This window comes from Vombatus ursinus, unplaced genomic scaffold, assembly GCF_900497805.2.
Source record: "Vombatus ursinus unplaced genomic scaffold, bare-nosed wombat genome assembly UNPS02009918.1, whole genome shotgun sequence".
Lineage (NCBI taxonomy): Eukaryota > Metazoa > Chordata > Mammalia > Diprotodontia > Vombatidae > Vombatus > Vombatus ursinus.
Window position 1 is genome coordinate 6,643,902 of NW_020949696.1, and position 24,190 is coordinate 6,668,091.

General features: G+C 53.2%; 2 protein-coding genes across 2 annotated transcripts in view; one reads left to right on the forward strand and one right to left on the reverse strand.

Moving 5' to 3' along the window:
* Positions 1-2,088: 2,088 nt before the first annotated feature.
* CBARP (CACN subunit beta associated regulatory protein) overlaps positions 2,089-24,190 on the forward strand; it is a 22,925-nt gene continuing 823 nt past the window's right edge. The window contains exons 1-10 of the mRNA XM_027853128.1: positions 2,089-2,169; positions 8,016-8,088; positions 8,187-8,332; positions 8,753-8,814; positions 9,058-9,220; positions 11,600-11,771; positions 12,126-12,281; positions 13,961-14,165; positions 19,473-19,641; positions 23,327-24,188. Coding sequence (XP_027708929.1) covers positions 8,041-8,088; positions 8,187-8,332; positions 8,753-8,814; positions 9,058-9,220; positions 11,600-11,771; positions 12,126-12,281; positions 13,961-14,165; positions 19,473-19,641; positions 23,327-24,188 — 1,983 coding nt within the window. The 5' untranslated portion in view covers positions 2,089-2,169; positions 8,016-8,040. The remainder of the gene's footprint in view (positions 2,170-8,015; positions 8,089-8,186; positions 8,333-8,752; positions 8,815-9,057; positions 9,221-11,599; positions 11,772-12,125; positions 12,282-13,960; positions 14,166-19,472; positions 19,642-23,326; positions 24,189-24,190) is intronic.
* Positions 17,127-24,190, reverse strand: part of STK11 (serine/threonine kinase 11) — a 183,437-nt gene continuing 176,373 nt past the window's right edge. The window contains exon 10 of the mRNA XM_027853086.1: positions 17,127-17,322. The gene's annotated coding sequence lies outside the window, so the exon portion shown is untranslated. The remainder of the gene's footprint in view (positions 17,323-24,190) is intronic.

The window sequence follows — 24,190 nt, forward strand, 5'->3', positions numbered from 1 at the left end:
ACACACACACACACACACACACACACACACACACACACACACACACAGTGTCCTAAAAGTCTTAGTGAGGTTTTAAGCTATTAAAGTTTTTAAGTTTAAAATGTTTAAGTTATTTAAGTTTAAAACTTTATTAAATTTCAAGCTATTAAAGCTTAAAATGGCACTAAAACTTTTGGAACACCTTGTATATAGCAATATATTATATATTAGGCTTCATATAGAAGCTTTAATAGCTTAAAACCACACTAAATCTTTAGGGACACCTTATATAACTGTATATGTATGTATGTATGTGTGTATATATACACACACACACACATATAGGTTTACATATATTTGGCTTTATATAGAAATTTAATAGCTTAAAGCTGCACTAAAATTTTAGGGATACCCTGTATAACGATATATGTATATATGTAAATGTTTGTGTGTGTGTGTGTGTGTGTATATATGTACATATACATATATATATATGAAGCTTCTGTCTATATCCATATTTATCTATCTATCTATCTAAACTTTTAATAGCTTAAAGCTGCACTAAGGCTTTTGGGACACCCTATATAAGTGGTAGCTATTATCAGTAAAATGAGGGAATTGACTATCTGGTCTCCGATCAGCTATCTTGCTGCAGAAATACGTTTCTACGAAATGTCAGTCCCTCTTCCACAAGAAGATGGCTTCCATGAATACAGCAATCTCATCACTCATAGAATTCAATTCAATAAGAATTTATTAAGTTTCTGCTGCTTTCTAGGCACTGTGCTAGGTGTGTGTTGAGGGTGGGGGAGGAGGTAGGGGTTGCAAAGACCAAAATAAAGGAGCCCAGACAGAAAAATATTCTTGCCTTGGAAAAGCTTACATCGGTCAAATACTACATGTGCGTGAGTAAATAAAGACAAGGTAGTTTAAGGAGGGAGAGAACCCTAACACCTGGGAGGTTCCAGAAGAGCTTTCAGTAGGAGACAGTATTGGAGCCCAGCCTTGGTTTTCAAAGAGATCCTTCACGGGAGAGACAGCACATTTCAGGCTTGATATGGGAGGTGGGAGGTGAATGCCTAGTTTGGGGAGCCCATGGTTTGTATGTAGGCCCATTTGTCTGGAACACAAGAGCACATGAATGGGAATGAAATGGCCTTTCCATAGAAAGGCACACTGGGGCCAGATAGGGATGGTCTCTAAGTGCCAAGCTGAAGAGTTCTAACCTGAAGGCACTAGGGATCCCCTGAACCTTCTTGAGGAGAGTGACATAGTCAGACCCCACTTTGGGAGGATAATTTCAGTAGTTGTGTGGATGGATCTGAGAGGAAAGACCATTATTAAAAAAAAAAAAAGTCAGAACTGGAAGGGCTCTTAGAGAGATGATGAAGCCTTATTCTTTCATTTTCCGGAGGAGGGAGTTGTGGGTGTGAGAAGGGACACGACTTCACCAAGGTCATACAGAAGGTCTGGTGGCAGGGCCAGAGCTAGGCTCTGGGTCTTGTGGCTCCCAGGGCTCTCTGACCCACTTCACCACGCTGCCCCCTCAGAATCCCTGGCACGACTTGGGTGGAGGGAGGACACAGGTGTGTCTGTGTGTGGGGGGAGGGGTCGGGATTCCGCCCTCCAGAAAGTGTGTCCTAGAAGGTGTTAACTTGGGCGTAGGGAGGCTCGGGGAGGTGGGTTGAGTCTTCGGGCTTTTGGCGAGGTCTTGGGGTGGGCGTGGGCGACTACGCTGTGGTCAGACCCTTACGCACACAGCCTGCCCGGGGCTCCAGGACATCGGGGGCGGGGAGAGGTGGGGTCTCTTCTGCTCCCCCATTCCCGATGCTCCGCCCCTCCTGGTGCGCCAGAAAGAGGGAGGGAACGTGGGGGCGCGCGGGAAGGGCGCGCGCGAGCGCGGGGATTCTGGTCACGTGCTGCTCCCTCGCTCCCTCTGGAGGCCCCCCCAACCTCCTCCCCCTTCCCGTCCCCTCCCCTCGGGTGCGGGGGTGGGTGGGACTGAAACTCAAAGGTTTCATTCATAAATTCTCCGCCTTTTAAATCGCTACCCAGGCGCCGGGCAGCGGAGCTAGCTGAGCCGAGCCGAGCCGACCCGAGCCGAGCCGAGCTGAGCCCAGCGGAGCCAAGCAGGGAGTGAGCGCCGCGGCTGCGCCCAGTCCATGGCCCGTGCGCCCCGCTACCGAGGAGGTGAGTGCGCCCGGGCGCCCGCCCGGCCTGCCGGCCCCAGCCCAGCCCCAGCCCCAGCCCCGGTCCTGGCTCCTGGGCGTCCGTGAGCTCGGCCCAGGGAGCTCGCGAGCACGCAGGCGGGCGGGCGGGTCTGGCCCAGCCCTGCGCCCTCCTCCAGCCCTGCACCCCGGCACTCCGAGGGACGCCGGCTCCCGCAGAGCTCCTGGGACTTTGGGATCTCTGGCTCGAGCTGGGCCCCCCACCCCCACCCCAGTGACGGTTCAGGATTGCCGGCCCTCCCTTTCCTGCCCGCTCTCGGGGTGTGCAGAGGGAATCCAGGCTGAGGCCTGAGCAGAGCGGGGAGAAGAGAATCCGAACCCGGGTACCGCTTGGCTCTCTTCTTCTCCCTTCCCGTCAGCGAGGGCTCCGTGTGCGTGTGGGGTGTGTGTGTGTGTGTGTGGGTGGGTGCGTGTGTGTGTGTGTGTGTGTGTGTGTGCGTGTGTGTCAACCTGAACTCATTTCCTAACCTACATCCACTTCAGAGAATTGACCCACTTGTTTCCAGGAGATAAACTAGGTGATTTCACCCCAGCTTGGCCTCCTTCCTTAAGCATCAGTAGGAAGGGGGCTCAGAGGGAAGAGACGAAGAATTCCCAGGGCTGGCCTTCAGGAGCTCTCCATGGTGTAGACAGAGCTAACCTGGGGTTGAGTCAGAAGACCTGGGTTTTAGCACCTGTCCGGTTACTGACAGCTCTGTGACCTTGGAGAAATCTCTTCTTGTCTCTTGGACTCAGTTTCCCCATCTCCACATGAGGGGTTCAGAATAGGTGATCCCTAAGATCCCTCCCAGTTATGTTTTAATGTTCCTCCCAGGTCTAACATCTTAATTTTACGAGTAAACTTTCTTAAAGGGGGAGCATTTTCTTTGGGTGTCATTTGGTAGGAATATGACAGGGAGGCTCCCAGAACTTGGTGTGATGGGGAGGCATCCCCACCCCCATATTTGGGGCTCTCTCTTTAGCTTTTTCTTGAGCCCCCTTGGAGTTCACAGTCTAGGAGATGGGCCTGGACCTTGCAGATCCCACCCCATCTAGCTTTTGCTGCTCCCACGGTAGTGGGGAGGGAGCATGGCACTCCCCAAAGAAGGTCTTCCTAAGGATTACAAACTATTTCCAGATGGCATTCTCTCTTCATGCCCCTTCTGGGCACTAGGAAGCCAAAGCTCCCTCCACAGAGTGGCTGGTTGACATCCTATAGCTGGTCCTGTCCTGAGGTGAACACATGCCAGCAGGCAAGGTGGTGGACATCTGAGGTGGGCATAGAAGGGCAGGGCTGAGTAACTGCTTTCTGGGCTCCTAAGGAGCAAAGAGAGAGGGAATACACCCCACATTTTTTTTCTAGGCCAAGAGATGGTATGGGTTGGTCTAGATAGCCATGGAGATCTCTCAACTCTGAAATTGGATGAACTCACAAACTCAGATCTGCCTTCCCTGACAACCTTGTTTTGAGCTTCTCCTTTGGGTGCAGGGAGAGGTGGGTTCTTTCTCTGTGAAAAGGGGTAAGGGTCAACCTCAGCAAAGAGGGAGAGGAAGCCTGGGCTGATAGACAGCCAGATTCATCTTGGGGAGCTCAGAGCACTGGAAGGGGTTGAGGGATTTGGCCTTTTGTGAAAGCTAGGTTGGGGTAGTAGCACCAGCAGCAGCAGCAGCTGGAATCCTAGAAAACCCCAAATATGTTTCATATCCTGGCTTTTTGGGAAGTGGGGGTGGGGCTGGACTTTTGCCCCAGAACTGGACTTTTCAGATGTTGTCAGGGATCTCTTCCAAGTCCTCCAGGACTAGAGGAAGAGGCTTCTAATATATCTGGGCTGGAGACTAAATGGCAGGCTTGTAGATGAATGGGGGTGTCCCAGGGATTTTAAGACTTGGCCCGGCTTGTCTGTCTGTCCCCCAACCCTCAGTGGATGATCCTCTGATCCAGGGGGGCAGTTGTTGTGCCTGGGATTACTGTGGGGGGTGTGTGTGTGTGTGTGTGTGTGTGTGTGTGTGTGTGTGTGTGTGTGCGCGCGCGCGAGCTCACATAAGCTCACTCCCTCCCTACTCCCGGATCTCTTCTCATCCCTCCTCAGATACAGGTTTGACCTCCTCTCAGCAGGTACAGCTAAGGAGGGTGGAGTTTCAGGTTTTACTTCTCCGGTATATCAGTTAACTTTCCTCAGTTTCCTGGACATCAGAAGATCTTAAAGCACTTAGGTTACATTCGTGCCTGTCTCCCAGGATCAGGGGTGCTGGGGGCACATGAAAAGGGAGTGGAGGGCTAATGTGATATGCTGAAGGCCATTCCCTAAACTGGAAATTAGAGTTGGAAGGAAAGGACAAGGCCCTAAGAGTTAGTTCACTCTCTTAGAATATCAGAAGAAGGAGGGACCTCAGAACATAGGATCTCAGAGCTGGGAGGGACCTTAGAACATAGGATCTCAGAGTTGGGAGGGACCTTAGAACATAGGGTCTCAGAGTTGGGAGGGACCTTAGAACATAGGATCTCAGAGCTGGAAGGGCCCTCAGAACATGGAATGTCAGACCTGGGAGGGCCTTTAGAACATTGGCTCTTAAAGCTAAGAAGAGTTTGGAGTGCACCATGCCAAATTCTCATTTTATAGATGAGTAAACAGAGACTCAGAGAGAAGAGATTTGACTAAGGTCACATAACTAGTTAGTGGTTGAGCCAGCAACCAGCACTTAAAATTCCTTGACCTGTGCTGGGCTCCTCTGGGCATCACATCAGGAATTTCCTATGGTCCGACTCTTCAGTTTGCTTGCCCCCCTCCCCCCACCCCATGGGAGAGGAGCAGCTCCAGGACTGTCTTTCAGCACTGGTAGCTGAGACCATGAGGGCCTTCTTTCCCTGCTTGCCTAATCTCTAGTAGGATTTCAAGGCACATTTCCACAGCCCTTTACAGATACAAATCTCCCTCAGAGGTATTCTTTTGAGCCTGCTAGCCGCCTTCCAGAGTACAGAAGAACACAGAGGAAGGAAGCTAGGTTTGGAAAGGGGAAGTCTCCCAGCCCACAGTTACATAGTGAGTAAGTGGCAGAGTTCTGGGTCCCAGGCCTGAGGAAGGTGGGCAAAGAATGTGCCAGATGTGGATCCTGAAGAGGAAAGACTGTCCTGGGGGTAGGCTGTTGCCAAGCCCTAGTCAGGATTTGCCTGCTGACTTTGGGTCTAGAGCAGGGGCTTTTTTGTATCCCCAGTCCTTTTTTCTTTAGGGCCTCTCCTCTTCAAGCCTGGTCTTGCCTGTAGATGGAAATCCAGTTTCCTTTAGGGGGACCCAGGACCATTCCTCAGGCCACTGACCCCTCCAGCCCCATCTTTATAGGAGCAGAGGTTTGAGAGCTGATAGAGAACACCTGGTTCAGTCTCTCTTTACCCCTCCCCCTACACCTCCATTTAACAGATGAGGAAACTGAGGTTCAGAGAAGGGCCCAAGATTTCAAAGTGAGTCATTGGTAAAGTCTGAGTATAAATCCAGTGCCTTTTCTCCTCTGCTGGGCTCTGTTACCCCCCCCCCCCCCCTGCTCCTTGAGCGGCTGTGACCAGCCCCTCTTCCAGCCTAGCCTGCTTCCCCAGATCCCTGGGGCCATCCGCTTTGCCTGGTGCCCGGGTCCCAGGAGGCATCACAACAAACCCCAGCCTCCCTGGCAACACCCCCCCTCCTCCGCCCTCCCCCACCCTCGGCAGGAGCAGTCTTGTTCCCCTGGTCCTGTTGCCATGGGAACAGGATTCTTCAGGGCTGGAACAGTTGCTGCATTCTTCTCCCTTTCCCACCCCCAGGGTGGGTGGGTGGGTGCTTGAGGCCCCTGACCCTGGGAGTCCCAGTCTTTCCTGTCCCCCCCCAACCTTTGAAAATCCCCTGCTGTGATTCTGGGGGCCACGGAGCAAAGAGCATCTCCTGCCCCCCCACCCCAGTTGGACATCTCTAATTGAAGTACTCCTGGGGGGCCCACCTGGAAGAGGCAGCTGTTTTTGGGGACGTGCCCGGGGGCCTCCGGTCCCCTTTGTTCACTGAGATAAGCCTACACACGCCTTGCTCAGCCAGGACTCCCTCTCTAGGGCCCAATGCCAGCGCCTCACATCCCTGGGGCTCCCTGGTGGAGGGGGTGGGGAGGAGGGCTTTTCCCTTCTTAGTGGGTGTGGTGAAGCAGCAGGTCAGGCCCGGGCACTAAGAGCCCTCCCCACAGTCACCCAGACTTGCTTTGTGACTTTGGGAAAGTCCCGTCTTCCTCTCTGAGATTCATTTCCCTTCTTGTCAAATGAAAAAGGGTACCTGGGGGGCCAGGGCGGGGGAGGGGGGGGAAACTGGGAATTAAATTATTGAATTAAAATGTTTTTGCTTCTTACTCCTCATGGGCTAAACCTTACCTTCTGGGAGGGGATAGTGGGGGAAAGTGGATTTTTAAAAATTAATATTTTATTTTTTAATGAAAGAGAAGTGGTTTTTATGAGCAGATAGAGGCTGAGGGGAGGAATTGTATTCAATTCAATAAACATTTATTAAGAGCCTACTATGCACCAGGCACTGGGCTAAGCACTGGAATGAAAAGAGCCCTGAATTTAGAGTCAGAGGACCTGGATTCAAAACCTGCCATTGTCATTTACTACCTAGATGACTTTGGGGAAGGCCTTTACCCCACTGGGCCTCAGTTTCCTTGTCCGAAAAATGAGGGGGTTGGAACAGATGACCTCTAGGTTCCCATTCTAAGAGAGACTTGCAAAGCACTACCTCATCCTGGCCTGGAACTTGAACCTGTCCTCCCCCTCCCACAGAGCAGGAAAATTCTCTGGGGAGCCCCTTGTCCAGCCCCCATCTGGTAAAGTGCTATGTAAACATGAAATGCTGAGGAGAAAAAGAGGAAAGAATACTGTTTCCTGAATTTAGAATTTATGTCCCAGATGTGACATTACTTTGAGGCAAAATGGTGTAGCCCCAGGGATGGGGCATTGGACTTGGGGGCAGGAAGACCTGCCTTCCAATCTTGCCTCAGACACATACTAGCTGAGTGACTCTGAGGGAGTCACTTAACATCTCTGCACCTCAGTTTCCTCATCTATAAAATGAGTGGACTAATTCAGTGACCTCTAAGGCCCTTTCTAGACCTCAGCTTGGGATCTTATGAAGTTCTTTTCATCTCTCTGAGACTCAGTTTTCACATCTTCAAAATGGAATCCTGGCTCTCCCCCTTGTTTTGTGACTGTGGGCAAGTTGCTTCATTTTAATGAGTCTCATTTTCTCCATCTGTGAGATGGGTCTTTTTTTCTCACCACACCCCCGGGAACCTTGGAGCAAGGGAGTCATGAGGGCCCTTCATTATTGTTATTATCAAGTTGGGAGGGAGGAGCCCGGGTCTGGGTTCCCAAATATTGTCTCTTCAAGCCCTCCCCGCCACGAACCAGACATATGTCCACCCTGTGACAGCTCAGTGACCCACTGGTGCCCCAACATCTCGTTTCCCTCCCGTCACCCGAGTCCCTGCTGCTGTGGGAGGAAGAGGGGGAGGAGAAGAAGCCTGGCCGGGAGCTGCTGCTGGCGTGGGGGGGTGCAGTCGAAGGGGCACCGAAGATCGGCTCTGGGCATCGGACTTACCCTTCTGGCCGCCTCTCCATTCTCCTTTGAGATGGTTCTGATCCCATTCGAGGCTGTGGGAATGAGCAGAGAGCCTCCTGGGAGCTTGAGGGAAGAGGCTGGGGGGGAGTCAGGGGGAGTCAGCTCCCGGGGAGGGGCTGTGCCTGAGCGCCCGCCCCCTCTCTTTCTCCCTCCCTCCCTCCCTCCCTCCCTCCGCTGTGGCCCTGATCCCCGCCTTCCCTTTCAGGAGTTCTCTCCAGCCGGTCTAGACCATGAGCAATGACTTAACTCCATGGGACAACATCACTGCCAGTCCCACGGTGAGTGAGCGCGGGCCGGAGGGGAGGAGGGCCCTGGCCATGGGCTGCCTTCCCCCGGGGCCTGGTTGATGCCCTCCGTGCTCCTTGTGTGCCTGCAGACGGTGTCCGGATCGGTCAGCCCCCAGGATGGCTCGGGGCTGCTGCTCGTCCTGCTCTCTGTCTTCATTGGGGGGACGCTGGTGGTGTTGTCAGGAGCCCTGATCCTCTGCCGGCGCTGCTGGGATGCCCACCGCAGGTACTCCAGGTAGGAGGGCCCTGCTGGGGTCCCAGGGCCCCCCGCAGAGGGGGGCCATAGTGGTCCAGACTGGACCACCCTCCTTCTGCCTTCGTGGTCCTTTCAGAGAAACGGGCTCCCTTCCTCCTTCCCTCAGTTTCCTCACCTGTAAAATCGGGGACGACATGACTTACTTCCCCTACAGGACAGTCGTCGGGGAAGCCTTTTGTCACCCTGAGAGCGACATGCTAGTTCTTCTTCCTGATGTTGTCATTCCTCCTCCCCAGCTCAGCCTTTTCTCTCCTTCGCGATCCCCTCCTGTGAAGGGGTTGGGGGGCAGGGAAGAAGCCGTGCGGAAGCCGGAGGGTGGGGGAGGGTGCTAATGGAGCCCAGTGACCGTCGTTAGCGATTTCAGCATCTGCCCCTCTGTCCCCGCTTTGCCGACTCCAGGGCCAGCGATGACCCAGAGAAAACCACCACCACCTACCTGGATGACTCCCAGCCTGCTCAAGGTGAGAGCTGCCTTTCGAAGCTTCCGGGGGCCTCCCCCAGCCCACGTGTCCCCGCCAGGCGTCTGTGTGCCCCCTCCGGGGAGTCCTCACTCAGAGGTTACCATGGCGATGATTTGAGGTGGTCAGGCCCGGAGATGCCTATTGCCGGGGAGGAACGAGACAGAAGGGAGGGCTGAGGCAGGAGGAGGGTCAGGGGTCTTGCCTAGACCTCAGCTCCCATCTGACGCGGTCCCCTCCCTGCAGACATCACCATCAAAGTGGACGACCCAGAATGCCTGTCGTCTTCCAGTTACCGAGATGTGGACACAGAGCGGTTCCTGGCCACCAGCTCCACAGGCCGCAGGGTCTCCTTCAATGAGGCAGCCCTGTTTGAGCAGAGCAGGAAGGCCCAGGAAAAAGGGCGGAGGTAATCATCGTGAGAGCTTACATTTATTTACTCAGGGCCTTGTGGGGTAAACAAGTATTCCCCCCACTTTACAGATGATGAAACTGAGGCTGAGTGGCTGGGCTCCTGGTCAGTCACCAAAAGGACTTTCTGACTGCTTTCTCCTATACTTCGCCCACGTCCCAGGTACAGTGGGCTTAGGCTACCTGCCCCCTCTTCCCTTCACGCTAGAGGGGGCTGGTGGAGACAGGAGAGGGAGAAGGGAATGGAGGAAATGAGATAGCCGATAAATATGGGATTTGGAGTCGAGAGAACCAGGCTCTGTGGCTTGACCTAGCTGCGTGATCCTGGGGAAGGCCTGACCCATCTCTGGGACCATGTTCTTCTTCTAAAAAAGAGGGGGCTGGTCTAGGTGACACCAAGGGTCTTCTAGTTCTAAATCTCATGTGCTTGGCCTGGGCCACCTCCATTCTGCTGCCCCTTCCCCCTCTCTCACCAGCCAAGACCACCGCCCTGTTGTTCATGCATTTCAAGGATCCCAGGAGAGCTTCCAAATATTCTTTTCTATGGATGGAACCCCTGATCTTGGGCAATGCTAACTCCCACTGGGCCGTGGGGAGAGGGAGGTCAGCTTCTGGAAGAGGGTGGGCCGTGGGTGGCCGAGGGTCCTAGAATCTAGTCCTGTTAGGTGACTTCAAGGTTTGCTCTAAACTTAACTATCACAGTAGTGGATAAAATGCCGGGCCTGGAGTCGGGAAGACTCCTCTTCCTGAGTTCCAATTCGGCCTCAGACAGTACTAGCTGTGTGACCCGGGGCAAGTCACTTCACCCTGTTTGCCTCAGTTTCCTCATCGGTAAAAATGGGCTGGAGAAGGAAACAGCAAACCACTCCAGTATCTCTGCCACAAAAACCCCAAATGGGGTCACAGAAAGTCGGACACCACTGAAAATGACTGAACGAGAGGGAATCTAGTTCCCATCATTTTGCAGATGAGGCACCTGAGGCCCAGAGAGGTGACTGGACGAGGTCACGTGGGTAATAAGCGGAAGAGCTGAAATTTGAACACAAGCCTTCTAACCCCAAACCCATCCGTCAGTCTTGCCACAAGGCCCTTCGCTTCTCTGGGACTCAGTTTTGTCATCTGCCAAATGGGGCCAATAATCCCTGCCCTACTCTCAGACTCATAGGGTGTCAGAGCTGGAATGGCCCTTAGAGCTGCTCTAGCATTCCTCTCTTGTTTTGTTTATTTACATGTTTTATTGATGTTCTGGAGTTTGAGTAGGATCATTTCCCACCCAATGAGAACCTCCCTTGTAACAAATACAGTTAAGCAAAACAGATCAACGCATTGGTTGTGTGTGCCCCATTCTGTACCTGTAGTCCACCACTTTTCTGTCAAGAGGAAGGAGGCACACTTCCCCACTGTGATGTCATGATGTCCTATGTCAGTGCCTGGACTGGAGTTTTATATCTTTTGGTGTTATTTTTTCTTTACAGCACGGGTTCTTAACCTGGGGTCCTTGAAATTTTTTTTTTTTAAATATTTTGAGAGTTGTGTTTTATATTATACATTTAAAGGCCTTATTCTGACAAGGGGTCCATAGGCTTCACCAGACTGACTGCCCAGGAGGCCTGCGACACAAAAAAAGGTGATGAACTCCTGCTTTAGATTTTGGCGGTCATTGTATAAATAGTATTCCTGGTTCTGTTTACTTTGCAATGGATCAGTTCATACAAAACTTCCATGTTTCTCTGAATTCTTCATAGTAATTGCTCCTTATTGCAAAATAATTTTCTCTTTTATTCATATACCATAGTTGTTTTTTTCTCCCAGCTATTCCCTATCAGTGGGGAATGTTTCCTTCCAGTTTTTTTATTACTACAAAAAGTGCTTCTATAAATATTTTTGTATAAATAGGAAACTTTACTCCTGTCTTTGACCTCCATGGCAGTAGTATCAATGAATCAGAAGGGTGTGTGTGTGTGTGTGTGTGTGTGTGTGTGTGTGTGTGTGTATGGGCACACACAGTTTAGTGCCCTTTTTTTTTTTAGCATAAATTCAAATGTTTTCTAGAGTGTTGGATCAATTCACCACTTCAGCAAAAGGCAAGACATTAAATCTCCCTGCCTTTCCACAGCCCCTCCAAGATATGGTGTCAACCTTTGTGATCTTTGCCAATTTGATGGGTGTGGTGTGAAACCACAGTTGTTTTAATTTCCTTTTCTTGCTATTTGTGATTTGGAGCATTCTTTAATGTGGACACTGATAGCTTGCAATCTCCTTTTGGAAACTGCCTGGGGTAGTCATTTGTGCCCTCAGTCAGTGGCACAGCACCTTGGCGGGTCTGACACAGGCCCTTCCTGGGCACGCAGGCCACAGGCTCCTATGCCCCTCACAGGTATACCTTGACAGAGGGTGATTTTCACCACCTCAAGAACGCCCGTCTCACTCACCTCCACCTGCCTCCACTGAAGATTGTCACCATCCACGAATGTGATTCCAGCGAGAACAGTGTCGCCATGACACCCCGCCTGGTCTCTGGCTCCAAGACCAGTCTCTCCATTTTCCAGGTGAGTGGTCTCCCCCGGACAGGGTCTCCCCATCTCTGCTGGTCTTCCCTTGGTTGCTTCGGGCCCACGGGCACAAAGCCTGGGCACTGGGGTGGAGGGCAAGGGCCGGGAACAGATCAGGAGATCAACATATGAGAGAAAGAAGAGAAAGCCCTTCAAAGCAGGGCCAGGAGGTTCAGTGTGCCAGAACTCCAAGAGAGAGAGAGAGACAGAGATAGAGGCAGAGACAGAGAGGCAGGAGAGCAAGTGCCCATTCCCTCCATCACATCCACCCCACCTCTCCTTTGCCCTTTGACCTTGTCACTCCCCCCTCCCCACCCCCACCCCCACCCCCATCCCGGCTCTATCCTGCAGCCCCGGGTCAGCGCCCCGGCCCCGAAGGCCCTCACCGGCCACTCCATGTGCCCCAGCTCCGCCCTGCCAGGGGACCCCTACAACTCCACCGTGGACACAACCAGCTTCGTGGAGGCCAGCCCATCTGCGTCCACCGACTCTGGGGAGGGCACCTCGGTAAGCGGCCCAGAAGGCCCCAGGCCGGAGGAGCAGAGGCCCATCCCTGCCAAGAAGGGGGAGGGAAAGTGCTAAAAAAAATCTCATCCCTGTCCATGGCCCTACCCTCACCTCCTGATGAAGTTAATTAATCTAAGGAGCTTCCACTGGGGGCACCTAGATTCTCCCCCTAAAGTGGAAAGAAGCCTGGGAGCTAGGAAGCCTGGGAGCTAGGACACCTGGGCTGAAATGCCACTGACTTTCTGTGTGATCTTGGGAAAGTCTCTTTTCTTCTTTGTGCCTCAGTTTCCCCATCTGCATCTACAGGATTCTGACCCTCAACCTGGCTCAGACTTAGTTGAGAAATGACCTTTTAGCATCTGTGTGCTATGGCAGAAAGAGAGATGGTCCTGGCGTCCTGGAGAGGCCTAGCTTTGAATCTTGATTCTAGCTTTGTGACTGACTGAGGGCCACAGACCCTCGATGACCCCTCTGATGGTCAGTTTCTCCTGCTAACTGGAGATGACACCGGTTATCTCTCCCTCCTGGGGTTGTTGTGGAGAAAATAGGGTGGCCTGGGATGGGGGGAGGTAGCACCTGCACCCCTCCCTCCACACCTGAACCCTTTTTATTTTTTTGGCTAGGCAATGGGGTTAAGTGACTTGCCCAGGGTCACACAGCTAGTGTTATGTGTCTGAGGTCGGATTTGAACTCAGGTCCTCCTGACTCTAGGGCCAGTGCTCTATTCACTGCGCCACCTAGCTGCCCCCCAGATCTACTTTAAAAAAAATAATAATAATAAAAATCAAGCCATTAGGATTAATCATGAAATCAGCCAGCAGGAACTTAGGGCTCGGGATGGGGGGAAGAGGGCAAATATAATCATCCCCATTAAGCAGAAGGATAAACTGAGGCCCAAGGTGAGGAGGTAAACTTACTCAAGATCACACGGAGCCTGAGTGTCTGAATGCCTTGTTCAGGGATTTCGCCTCTCCTCTGGAGTTTTTTGTTTGTTTGTTTGTTTTTTAATATCACTGTTCTCCTTCATCTCCACCCCCAGTAAATCTAATTTAGGCTTAGGGTCAGACAGAGACCTCAAGGTGTCACCTTTTCCTTGAGCTGAGGGGACCTAGGGAGAGAATGTGACAGGGACAAGAAGGTAACAACAAGTGTGGTCCCTAGATTACTGCCTTTCCACCACTATCTCTGCCCCAGTGCCTTCTGCCCGAGCTCCAACGCACCAGCATAGTGTGTGTGTGTGTGTGTGTGTGTGTGTGTGTCTGTGTTTGCGCTAGCCTGTCCACGTGTATAATTGTCTAAGTTTATGTCTAGGGAACTATGACCATTTGAGGCTTTCCAGGTGTGTGTGTGTGTGTGTGTGTGTGTGTGTGTGTATGCACCTTTCCAGTTATCTGTGCAGGTGTATGCCTGGGTGTCCAGGTGGTGAAGTGTATATACATCTCTCCAGGTGTGTGTGTATAGGGGAAGGGGTGAATGAATGTCTGTGGGTATCCAGGCCTCCACGTGCATGTCCAGGTGTGAGGTGTGTTCACGCTGATACCCATCCAGGTGTGTGGTGTGAACAGCTGGGGGAGGGGGGAGGAATGGAGTTCGGATGGACTGGGTTACTCAGCACACCGGCAGCCTGTCCCTCCACTCTGCCTGCCCTGACCCTTGCCTGCCTCTCCAACCTCTCACAGCCCGATGCTGGTGCCAGGAGCTCCGTGGCAGGTGCTGTAGGGGGCAGGACAGGGGAGGCTGGGCCGGCTCCGGGCTCGGGCAGCGTCCTGCAGTTCTTCACTCGACTCCGGCGACATGCCAGCCTCGAGGGGGCCAGCCCCTACTTCAAGATGAAGAAGTGGAAACTTGAGGCCAGTCACCGGGCTTCCAGCTTGGACACCAGGGGTGAGTGGCAGGATTCCCTTCTACCCCTACCAGGGCCTTTTTGGCTTGGCTTGATAAGTGGGTCCGAGAATTAGTACCATGCCTGCCTGAGTTCTCGGATACTCAGTCTCTGGCTTATAGCCCGTCCCGAGGGTCAGATTCTAAAACAAACAGCTTTGGGGAACTCGGTGGAAAAAGAGCATTGATGAGTTAAGAGGGCATGCCATTTTTGTTGCTAGCTTGTTGGGTAATCTTAGGCAAGTAATTTAACCTTTCTGGGCCTGTTTCTTCATTTGTACAATGGAAAGACTAACTTCTCATCTGAACCTCACCAGGATATTGTGAAAACCCAGGGAAATGATGTAGATGATAAAGCTTTTAAGAAGTCTGGAGACGTTTTGGGGTTTGACAGTGGAGGGTGGGCCATGGGTAGGTAAGCAGACTCTGACAATTCCACCTCTTTTTCTGCTGCCAAGTTACTGGGGAAGACGCCTCCTCTCTGTGCAGGGGCTGTGAGCTATCAGCCAAAAGGGCCTGTAGGCAGTAGGCACACAATCCGTATTTGTTTAATTGAATCGGAGCATCTCAGAAGCAGGCCTGTCAGGGTTGAGTGGAGCTTTACATCACAGCCTGTTTGAATCCCTCCAGTGATGGGGAACTTACTACCTATCCACTGGGCATCAGCCTGGCTCTGTGGAGGCCAAACGCGTGGCTCAGAAGCTACCGTTCCGAGAGCATGAATTCCAAACAGTTCTGATGCCCTGTGTCAGAGGCATAAATATAGATGGAGTTTGTTCCTCTGTGGGGTGGGAAGTCATGATGGAGCCCAGAGATCAATTCCTAGAAGGCAGATCCCTAACTGGTTATTAAGGGATAATAACACTTCAATATTTGCGAAGTATTTTTGTCTCCTGTGGGCAATTTCATTATTCCCGTTTTATAGATGAGGAAGTTAAGGGACTTGGATGGCCCACTGGAAAGTGTATTGTGAGAGTTGGAGCAGAATCCTGCTTCCCGTGATTGCTAATTTGTGATGTGCCAGTCCCTTAATCTTTTTGAGCCTCAGTTTCTCCATCTGTAAAATGAGCCTCATACCGTCTTCTGTGGTAGTTGTGAGGGTCAGATGAGATTATGCGTGTAATATAAGTGCTTTGTGAATAGATTAGGTCCTTAACATGAATTTCTGCTGCTACTTCCATTATTACTGGGAAGGGTCTGGATGCCAGAGGGTGGCGTTTGAGGGGCCAGCCCAATCCCTCCCTTGAGGAAGAAGAGAATTCGTGGTACAATGAACCACGGGTAGAAGTGGCTGACATTTCTAGGTTTTGGTCCATTTCAGCCTTGGTCAGCTGACCCATATTAGATGGTCCTCTGGAGTTGTTCGTAATCATATTTCAAATTGTGCTTCAGGGTTCAAGGTGCCATGAGGCATTTTCTTCCCAGCAGCCCCACAAGGTAGAGTATACAGATGTTGTTTTACCCATTTTATAGATGAGGAAACTGAGGCCTGGAGAGGCCAGGCAGCTAGGATCAGGGCCTGCATTCAAACAGAATCCAAATTGAGCACACCGAGAACAAAGTGAGGAAGGGCCTGGCCCTGATTGTCATCACGGGGGTGGGGCGAGGACTGGCCAGGTGGGGAAGGGAGCTGGTGCTGGGTTGGTGCTTCCTACCCTGAAAACCACCCTCTCTTCCCTTTCTTGGTTGGCCACCTCTCCTGTGCCAATTCCTGGCGTCCGGGAGCAGCTCAGGGATCATTCATGAGCCCTTCGGAGGAGCACGTGGACACCAGTAGGAGAGGCCCAACACTAGGTGGGAACTGAATTCGGCCAGGCTGCAGTCTCACCTCTGTTCCGACTTACCTTGTTCCCTGTCTCAAGTTCCCTAAATGTAAAATGGACTCCAAATTCTGGCCCTGTCCAGGTGTATATTTGTGTGGGTGTGTGCGTGCTCAAGTGGGTGACAACTCGCTGGGAGACTGTGGTTAAGTCAGTTGCCTTCTCTGGGCCTCAGTTCCCTAAAGGCAGAAGTGAGATGGTCGTTTCGGTACACTGATGAGATGAACGTGTATTAGAAGTTACCTCGGCCCCTCAGCTTCCTCGCCCAGTCTTGGGGCAGGGAAGACCTCGGCTTCTCATCCTCAATGAGGCCGAATGACATGTTGGATTTAGGAGTAAGAGAACTGAGGCGGAAGATTTTATCCTCGAGGATAAAAATGAGGGAATGTTTGTAAAATGCCCTTGTGAACCTTAAAGCAGCCTGCCCGCCCACCAGGAGCTGGGAGAGACTCTGATGGAGCCCAGCACACACAAGGGGTGTCTCTTCTGACAATACTCATTCATGTCCTGGGCCTCAGTCCTCGAGAAGAGGCTCCCATGGTGAGCGAGGGGTCACCTGTTCTCTGGCCTCCACACCAACTCACAGGGTGACTGTGGGCAAGTTTCGGCATTCTTCTGGGCCTCTGTTTTATTTGCAAGGGAGGCAGCTGGACCAGTAAGGCTGTCCCTCCCAACTTTGACACCATGTGTTCTAACAGCCTTCCCATTCCTGACATTCTATTGTCTGTGGACCCTCATGGGACTGACATGACATTCTGTGCTCTAAGGACCCCAGCTCTAACATTTCCTCTTCTCAGGCACCCCCCTCTCAGCCTTGACGTTTTGTGCTCTAAGGACCCCAGCTCTGACATCCTGGGTTCTAAGAGCCCTCCCAGCTCTGACATTCTGAGTTCTCAAGGCCCTCCCAGCTCTGACCTTCTGTGTTCTAAGGGCCTTCCCAGCTCTGACATCCTCGATTCTCAGGGTCCTCCCAGCTCTGACATGCTATTCAAAGCCACTTGAGTATTTATTCCTAGGGTGTCTGACTTAGCCTAGAAGGCTGGTTCACCCTGCCCAGGACCACTTTCTCCAGATTCTCTCAACCTTCCCTCCCCACCTCTGGCCCAAATCAGTAAAACATCATAGTCATTTTTTTTAGGTCACCAATGTCTGGGATTATTTAATGAAATGGAACTCTTAAAGTCATAATAGTAGCTGAAGCTGTGCTGAACTTTTCTTCTGAAAGGCCCTCACTGAGATGGGCAGGGGTTAGGTCCTGAGTGGTTCACCGTCTGGTTCGATGTGGTGCCGGGCCTCTGGATCCTCAGCCTGGCCTTGAAAACAAAGCTGGTCTGGACCAACTGTCAAAACAAGGAGGGGAGGGGGAAGGCCAGGGTGGCTGATGAGCTGCAGCAGGCTTTAATTTCCGGGGGATTTAGTCTTGAAAATGCACAAGCAATATAAGGGCAGAGAACAGGAGGAATGAGAATGAGAATGAGAGAGAGAAGACAGGAGAGAGAGAGGCAGAGAGAGAGAGACAGGAGAGAGAGAGACAGAGAGACAAAGAGAGAGAGACAGAGAGAGAAGACAGGAGAGAGAGAGACAGGAGAGAGAGAGACAGGAGAGAGAGAGGCAGAGAGAGAGAGACAGGAGAGAGAGAGGCAGAGAGAGAGGCAGAGAGAGAGAGAAAGAGAGATAGACAGAGAAGACAGGAGAGACAGATAGAGACAGAGACAGAGAGAGACAGACAGACAGACAGAGTGAGTGCTCAAGCGCCCTAACAGACAACATGTGTCAGGCTCATGGGGCCCGGAATGTTAATCTCATTGCTCCGTGTTGGTGCCTGTGGCCCTATGGCCGATGACTCCATTCCATCCTGTGTCATCAAAGGATGACAGAGAGGAACCAGGGCCAGGGACATTGCCTTTTGCTCCCTTTTGCAGAGGAGTAGAGTGGGAAGGGTCCTCGCTGCTCGTCTGCTTTTTCGGAGGAGCTCAACCTCATCTCCCCTGCCCCCAGCCCCACCCCATCCTCAGGGGCTAGCAGCAGCTAGCCTGCCTGGCCTGGCTCAGAGCACAGCAGAGGGAGGGGCAAGCTCCAGAGCGCACACAGGCACTGGTTTGATTCCTGGAAGCGATTAGAGCCAAATATAGTTGTAGAAACTGCACAGAACCTGTTTGCCGGGTAATTGCACCTTCCCCCCCCCCCTCTGGCCCCACAGCAAGAGAACCAGTTTGCATTAGTGCCGGCCGGCCCTCCCCCTCTCGCTATCGTGGCCATCTGTATCCCTCTTGGCACCAGCCCAGACATCCCAAGTTCTCTGGGTTTAGCCAAGGTACGGACGGGGGAGAGGCTTCTCCACTGTGCCCCACCCACCACATCCCCCCTTTCTCTCATTTCTTCCCTTTGCCCTCCATGCACATGCTTTTCGGGGAAGTCTGGACCTTTGACTTCATTGGTCTGGGGAACTCCCTGGGGGAAACTGTCTCTGCTAATGCACATCAGTAATTGCTCTGCAAGTCTCTGCTGAGCTGCCCGAGGCACTGGGAGGTTAAGACAGTACATGTAAGAGGCCGGATTTGAACCCCCCTTCTCCTTCCTCTGAAGCTGGGACAGCGGGCTCCCTGGCACCAAATCACGCTGTCTCCTTCCAGGACATGGGTTCAAATCCCACCTTGGGGAAGTCACTTCCTGCTGGGCCTCAGTCTTCTCCCTTTCCAAAAGAGGAGGTTGTGTGGGATGGCCTCTCTGGTGTCTCCTGGCTCTCCGGCTGGGATCCCACAACCCTCTCGTTCTGGCCTCTGGCCTGGGACACTACTCCCCCTCTCCTCTCCACGGCCGCCCCTACTGCTCAGAGTGGCGAGCTCCTCCTCTGCACTCTTCAGGCAGCCACTTGGCTTATGCTGCTGTCTGTGTTATTTCATGGTTTCTCAAGTGCACCTGTCTTCCCAGCTAGAGTGTAAGGTCTTAGAAGGCAGGCAAGGGTTTTTTATTTCTCTGTAACCTGTGGGAGACACAGACCTGAGAACCTACCCCTCTCTCTCCATATTTAGAGCCGGAAGGGGCCTGTGTAGTCCAGTACCTTCCTTTTGCAAACAAGGAAACTGAGGATCTGACAGTTCATGAAATGCTTTTAGTCGCACAGATACCTATCAGGAAGAGGGAACCACGTCCATCACGTGGGCAGAGTGTTCTGACCTTGACGAAGCCCTTTCTGTGAAACGAGCCCATAAGCAGGGAGATGACTCAGCATTATCATTATTTTACAGATGAGGAAACTGAGGTCAAGAGAGGTGAGATAATTTGCCTGTGGTCCCACAGCTAGTAAGTGTCTGGGTGAGGATTCAAGGCTGGGCCTCCTGTGCCCGAATGCCTTCATCTCAGCCACTACGTGGGCTAAGCTATCTCTCATATGCCACGCTGTTGCCTTTCATCATCTCTGTCTTTCTGCCTGCATAGAACCCCACCAGGGGCAGGGCATCTACACTGTGTGCCCCCTTTCCGTCCGCAGGCTCTCCCAAGCGCCATCAGTTTCAGCGGCAGAGGGCAGCTAGCGAAAGCATGGAACAGGAGGACCGGGACCCCCACCAGACTGACATTATCCAGTACATCGCCCACACCGACGACATGGCCTTCCAGCCAGCGGCTGGCCCCACCAGCCCTCCACCCACTCTCGGCAGGTATTCTTCAGTAGATAAGAGGTGATGGCTGGTGGATGTGGGGGGACCCCTATGGAAACCCTGGCTCCCACAAGGAGGAAAGGAGGGGTGTTCCCCACATCACTGACACACGGCTATTTCTCAGTGACTGGCTGGGTGCTTTCAGGGCCTAAAGGACCGTTGGGCCAGAGAAGGTGGACTGCAGAAAGGTCCAGTGAAGGGCCTGGGTTCACAGCTTGGTTCTGCCACTAACTGGCTCGCCAGGTAACCCTTCCCTTCCCTGGGCTTGCTTCCCCATGTTGGATAGCCCAAGGGTTCTTAACCTGCGGTCTGTGTTTTAAAAAATATACTGATAACTGTACTTTGACCTGATTTTCTTTTGTAAGCCTGTGTATTTTATTTTATGCATTTAAAAACCTTATTTTGAGAAGGGGTCCATCCATAGGCTTCCCCAAACTTACTAAAGGGGTTCAGGACCCAAAAAGGGTTAAGAACTCCTGGATTGGATGTCAAGAGGTCCCTTCCCATCCAGATCCTCTGTGACTGGTCTAGACCAGTGTGGGATGTGGGGTGGGCACCGTCCTTCCCTAAGCTTGGTGGACATCCTACTCATCATCTCCCAACTCCCTGGTGGCAGGGGTGGGCAAGGCAGCCCCCCCCCCCATCTCAGCACCCTTGACTTTGTCCCGCTGCTGCACTAACCTGGCAGTGCTTTGGGGGAGGAGCAAGAAGGAAGAGAAGCCTCACCTGGCTCCCACTGGGAGGCTCAAGGCCGTACGACCTGCCCACTCTTAGCTGTGGTCCCCCTTGCCTCCTTCTCCCTTTAGAGGGGCGGCTGCCCCGAGCACACTTCCCAGATCCTGCCTGGAATTCCAGACTGTCAGCGCTGGGACTGATAGAGGCCATGTAGCCTAGCCTCTAAAATCTGACAGAGAGGGAAACGGAGGCAGTCCCAGGCTGTCTCCACTGTATCCTGCCCACTTTCTGGCCCTTTTACTAGGTTGTCCTTCCTGCCAGAGGCATGACGACTCGATACTTGGATGGGCACATAGGATCAGAGCTCAATTCAACTATTTCCCATTACAGATGAGGAAAGAGGCAGGGGAGTGACCTGACTCATGGTCTTTCTCTCCCAACTCGCTTCCTTTCTCCTGGGGGTAACTCCTCCTCCCATCCTCTGCCTCTCCCTCATATCTGGTCAGTGCTAAACCGTGCCCAGCATTTCTCCCGCTACCACGTTCCCAACCAGGGGCGCTGCCCTACTAAAGAGCAGATATGGCCCCCAGTGGCTCCCAGCATCAACCCTTCACAGCCCAGCCCCTGTCCTTCCAGCCTGGTCATCCCTTACCTCCTTCCTGCACTTTGTGCAGCCAGACTGGACAAAATGCTTCCCATGCTTCCCTCCATTTCCCACCTCTGTGCCTTTGTCCTGGCTGTATCTGATGCCTGGAATGCACTCCCGCCTCCCCTCAGAACCCCTCAATTCCTTCAAAATTCAGCTCATGCAACATCTTCCACACAAAATCTTTCCTTCCCTTCCGCCATTCCCCTCCCCTGCCTAAAGTACCTTGCATTAATTTTGTAGACAAGTGTCTGGGCTGTCTCCCCCAGACTGAGGGGGTTAAGGTCCTCAAGGACAGGGAGTCTCTGTATCATTTTGGTCTTTGTATCAGTGCCTAGCACACAGTAGGTGCCTAATAAATGCTGACTGTCTACATGCACTCACAGAGTAAGCTGCTGAGAAGGGAGATGGGGTGAGAGGTTATCACCAGAAGACCTTTGGCTCTGGGCAGCTCCCGCCCCTCCCCCCTCCCCCCTTCCCCCCCAGCCTGTCCCATGCCACTCACTCAGACCCTAGGGCATCGCCCAGTGAAGAAAGCGTAGGCAGAGCTGGAAAAGAGGCAGGGACAAGACTACCCACACAGCATGCACAAAGAAGCTGCTGTGCTGGGTGCACTTTTGGGTGCCCAGGGGGCCCTTCCTGGGTGACTGGATGTGAATGAGAGGCCTGGCTTTAAGGCTGGCCCTTAGCAAGACAGTGGAGGAGAATCCCAGACAGAGCTAGAAGGGTCCTGGAGACTCCCTAGCCCAGGGGTTCTAAACCTGGGGGTCCATGAACTTGGAACTCTTAAAATGAGGATAACTATCTCAATATAACTGGTTTCCTTTGTAATCCTATGTATTTTATTTAGGCATTAAAATTAGTATTTTCAGAAGGGGTTCATAGACTTTATCAGCTCCTTAAAGCCCTGTTCTTGCTTGCTGGTAAAAGAGAGTAACAGAATAGGGCATGTACCAGATATGGATGCAGGGGGCCTGGGTTGGCATCCCCTGGAGGGGGACCTTGGTTTCCCCATCTGTAAAATGATAGGGGCTGGGTGAGATGAACTCTAGGTTCCTTTCAGCCCCAGGCCCCCCTTTTTAAAACCATTCTTGCCTCCTTCTGCATTTAAGAAAGCAGAGGCCAGGGAGGGGGAGAGATTGCCCAGAGTCACCTGGCCTCTGATATGCCACTGCTGCCTTTTCCTTTGCTGGGGTCTTCCCGTTCTTCTGTTGCTTTCTATCTTTCTGGGAAAGGGATTAGAAATGTGGCCCTGCCAGGGCGTGGTCTTTTAAAAAGACCACAGGAAGATGTTTTATTCCAAAGAAAGGACTCTGATGGTAGAATTTCAGGGAGCAGTAGGAGAGGTGGGCTTTGGGTTTTGTTTTTTTTTTTGTATTGTTGTTGGGTTTTTTTGTTTGCTTTTTTTTTTTGGCGAGGCAGCTGGGTGGTGCCACAACCAGATGGTGTTGGACTCGAGAGTCAGGAAGACCTGAGTTCGAATTCTGCCTCAGATACTAGAGAGCTCGGGGACCCTAGGCAAGCACTCTACCTTAGTCTGCTGGCCAGTAAGGTAGGCATAATAATAGGACCTAGCTCCCAGGGTTGTTAGGGGCATCAGTGAGATACAAATGGAGTGTTTTGCAAACCTTAAAAATGCTATGTCATTACTATTGTTGTTGCTGATGTTTTCTATCTATGTACGTGTGAGTGTGTATGGGGGAAGGAAGGAGAAATTTCCAAGGAAGCTTCAGTTCTGTAGGGCCGGCTTAGGATAAAGGACAGTGCTGGATATGGAGTCAGACTGGGTTGGAATCTAGACTTTGCCACTTGATACTGATGTGGCCTTGGGCCAGTCGCTTAAACTCCGGGCCTCGGTGTCTACACCTGCAAAATGAGGGGGTGACCAGCTGCCTCTAAGGTCTCTTCCCCTCCCCAACTAGGCAAGTGGTTAATTGAGGGTTCCTGCGTGGGGCCGTCATGGGTCAAGGGACTGGCCTGGAAGTCTGGGGCAAATATGGAAGCGAGTTTCCCTATACGTGAAAAAAGACCACTGGACTCGGGGAATTGCTGAGGCTCCTTCCGGTCCTAGGATGAGGATTTCAGAACCCAGTTTCTCTGTAGAACCAGGGACTTGCATTGGACGATCTCTAAAGTCCCTTAGAATCAATGAGAGTAGTTGGCATTTTATATAGTTCTTAAGCCCGTGATTTGTCAGATTTATTTGCCCTCGATCCTTTACGGAAGGAACGGTAAGTAGAGTGAGTGTCCAGGTAAGGAGCGTCCTAGGTGGGGGGGGGTGGGGTGGGGTGGGGTGGGGTGTGAGCCGTGTGGGATGACCCTACCTGGCTAGCGGCACCTCTAACAGCCTGGGCTACATTGCAGGCTAGAGCCCCCGGACGTGCCGGGGGCAGCGGCAGCGGCAGCAGCAGCAGCAGTGGGCGCCGCCGGCGGGGTCCCCGAGTCCCCCCAGGAAAGCAGCAGCAGCAGCAGCAGCAGCAACGGGGTTGAGCAGCAGCAGCAGCAGCAGCAGCAACAGCAGCAGACCGTGTATCGGGACATCTGGAGCCTGCGGGCCTCTCTGGAGCTGTACGCCGCGGCGTCCGACCAGAGCAGCGGCAACGACCAGGACTCGGTGCGAAGCGGGGACAGCGCGGGCTCGGCCGGGGCCGGCCCCGGGTGCGCCCTCCTGCCGTCTCACGAGCTGGGCGACGCGGAAGCGGAGCGGGAGGCGCAGGCGGAAGCGCAGGCGGATCGGGCCGGGCCCGGCCCCGGCCCGGGCCCCGGCCCCGGGGAAGGTGGCGAAGCGGGGCCCCGCAAACTGCTGCAGATGGACAGCGGCTACGCGTCCATCGAGGGCCCCGGGCGCGCCGGCGACGAGGCCGCCCCGGCCACGGCGTCCGAGAAGCGCTTCTGCTTCACGAGCGCCGGGCGCACGGGCACCGTGTTCGACAGCTTCGAGGCCGCGCTGGCGGCAGCCGAGGCCGAGGCCCGGCCCGGGCCCGAGGCCGAGCCGGAGGCCGAGGCGGAGCTGCGGGGCGCGCAGGGGCTGCTGCTGCTGCGGGCCTGGCCCCCGCACGGGCAGCTGCTCCTCCCGGCCTCCGCCTCCGCCTCCTCTGCCGCCGCCGCCGGCGGCCTCGCAGCCTCCGCCATCCCCGCCGTCTCCGCCGTCTCCGCCGTCCCCGCCGCCGCCGCCGCCGCAGCCGGCGGCCCCGGCTCCGGGCTCGGCCCTGGCCTCGGCCTCGGCGC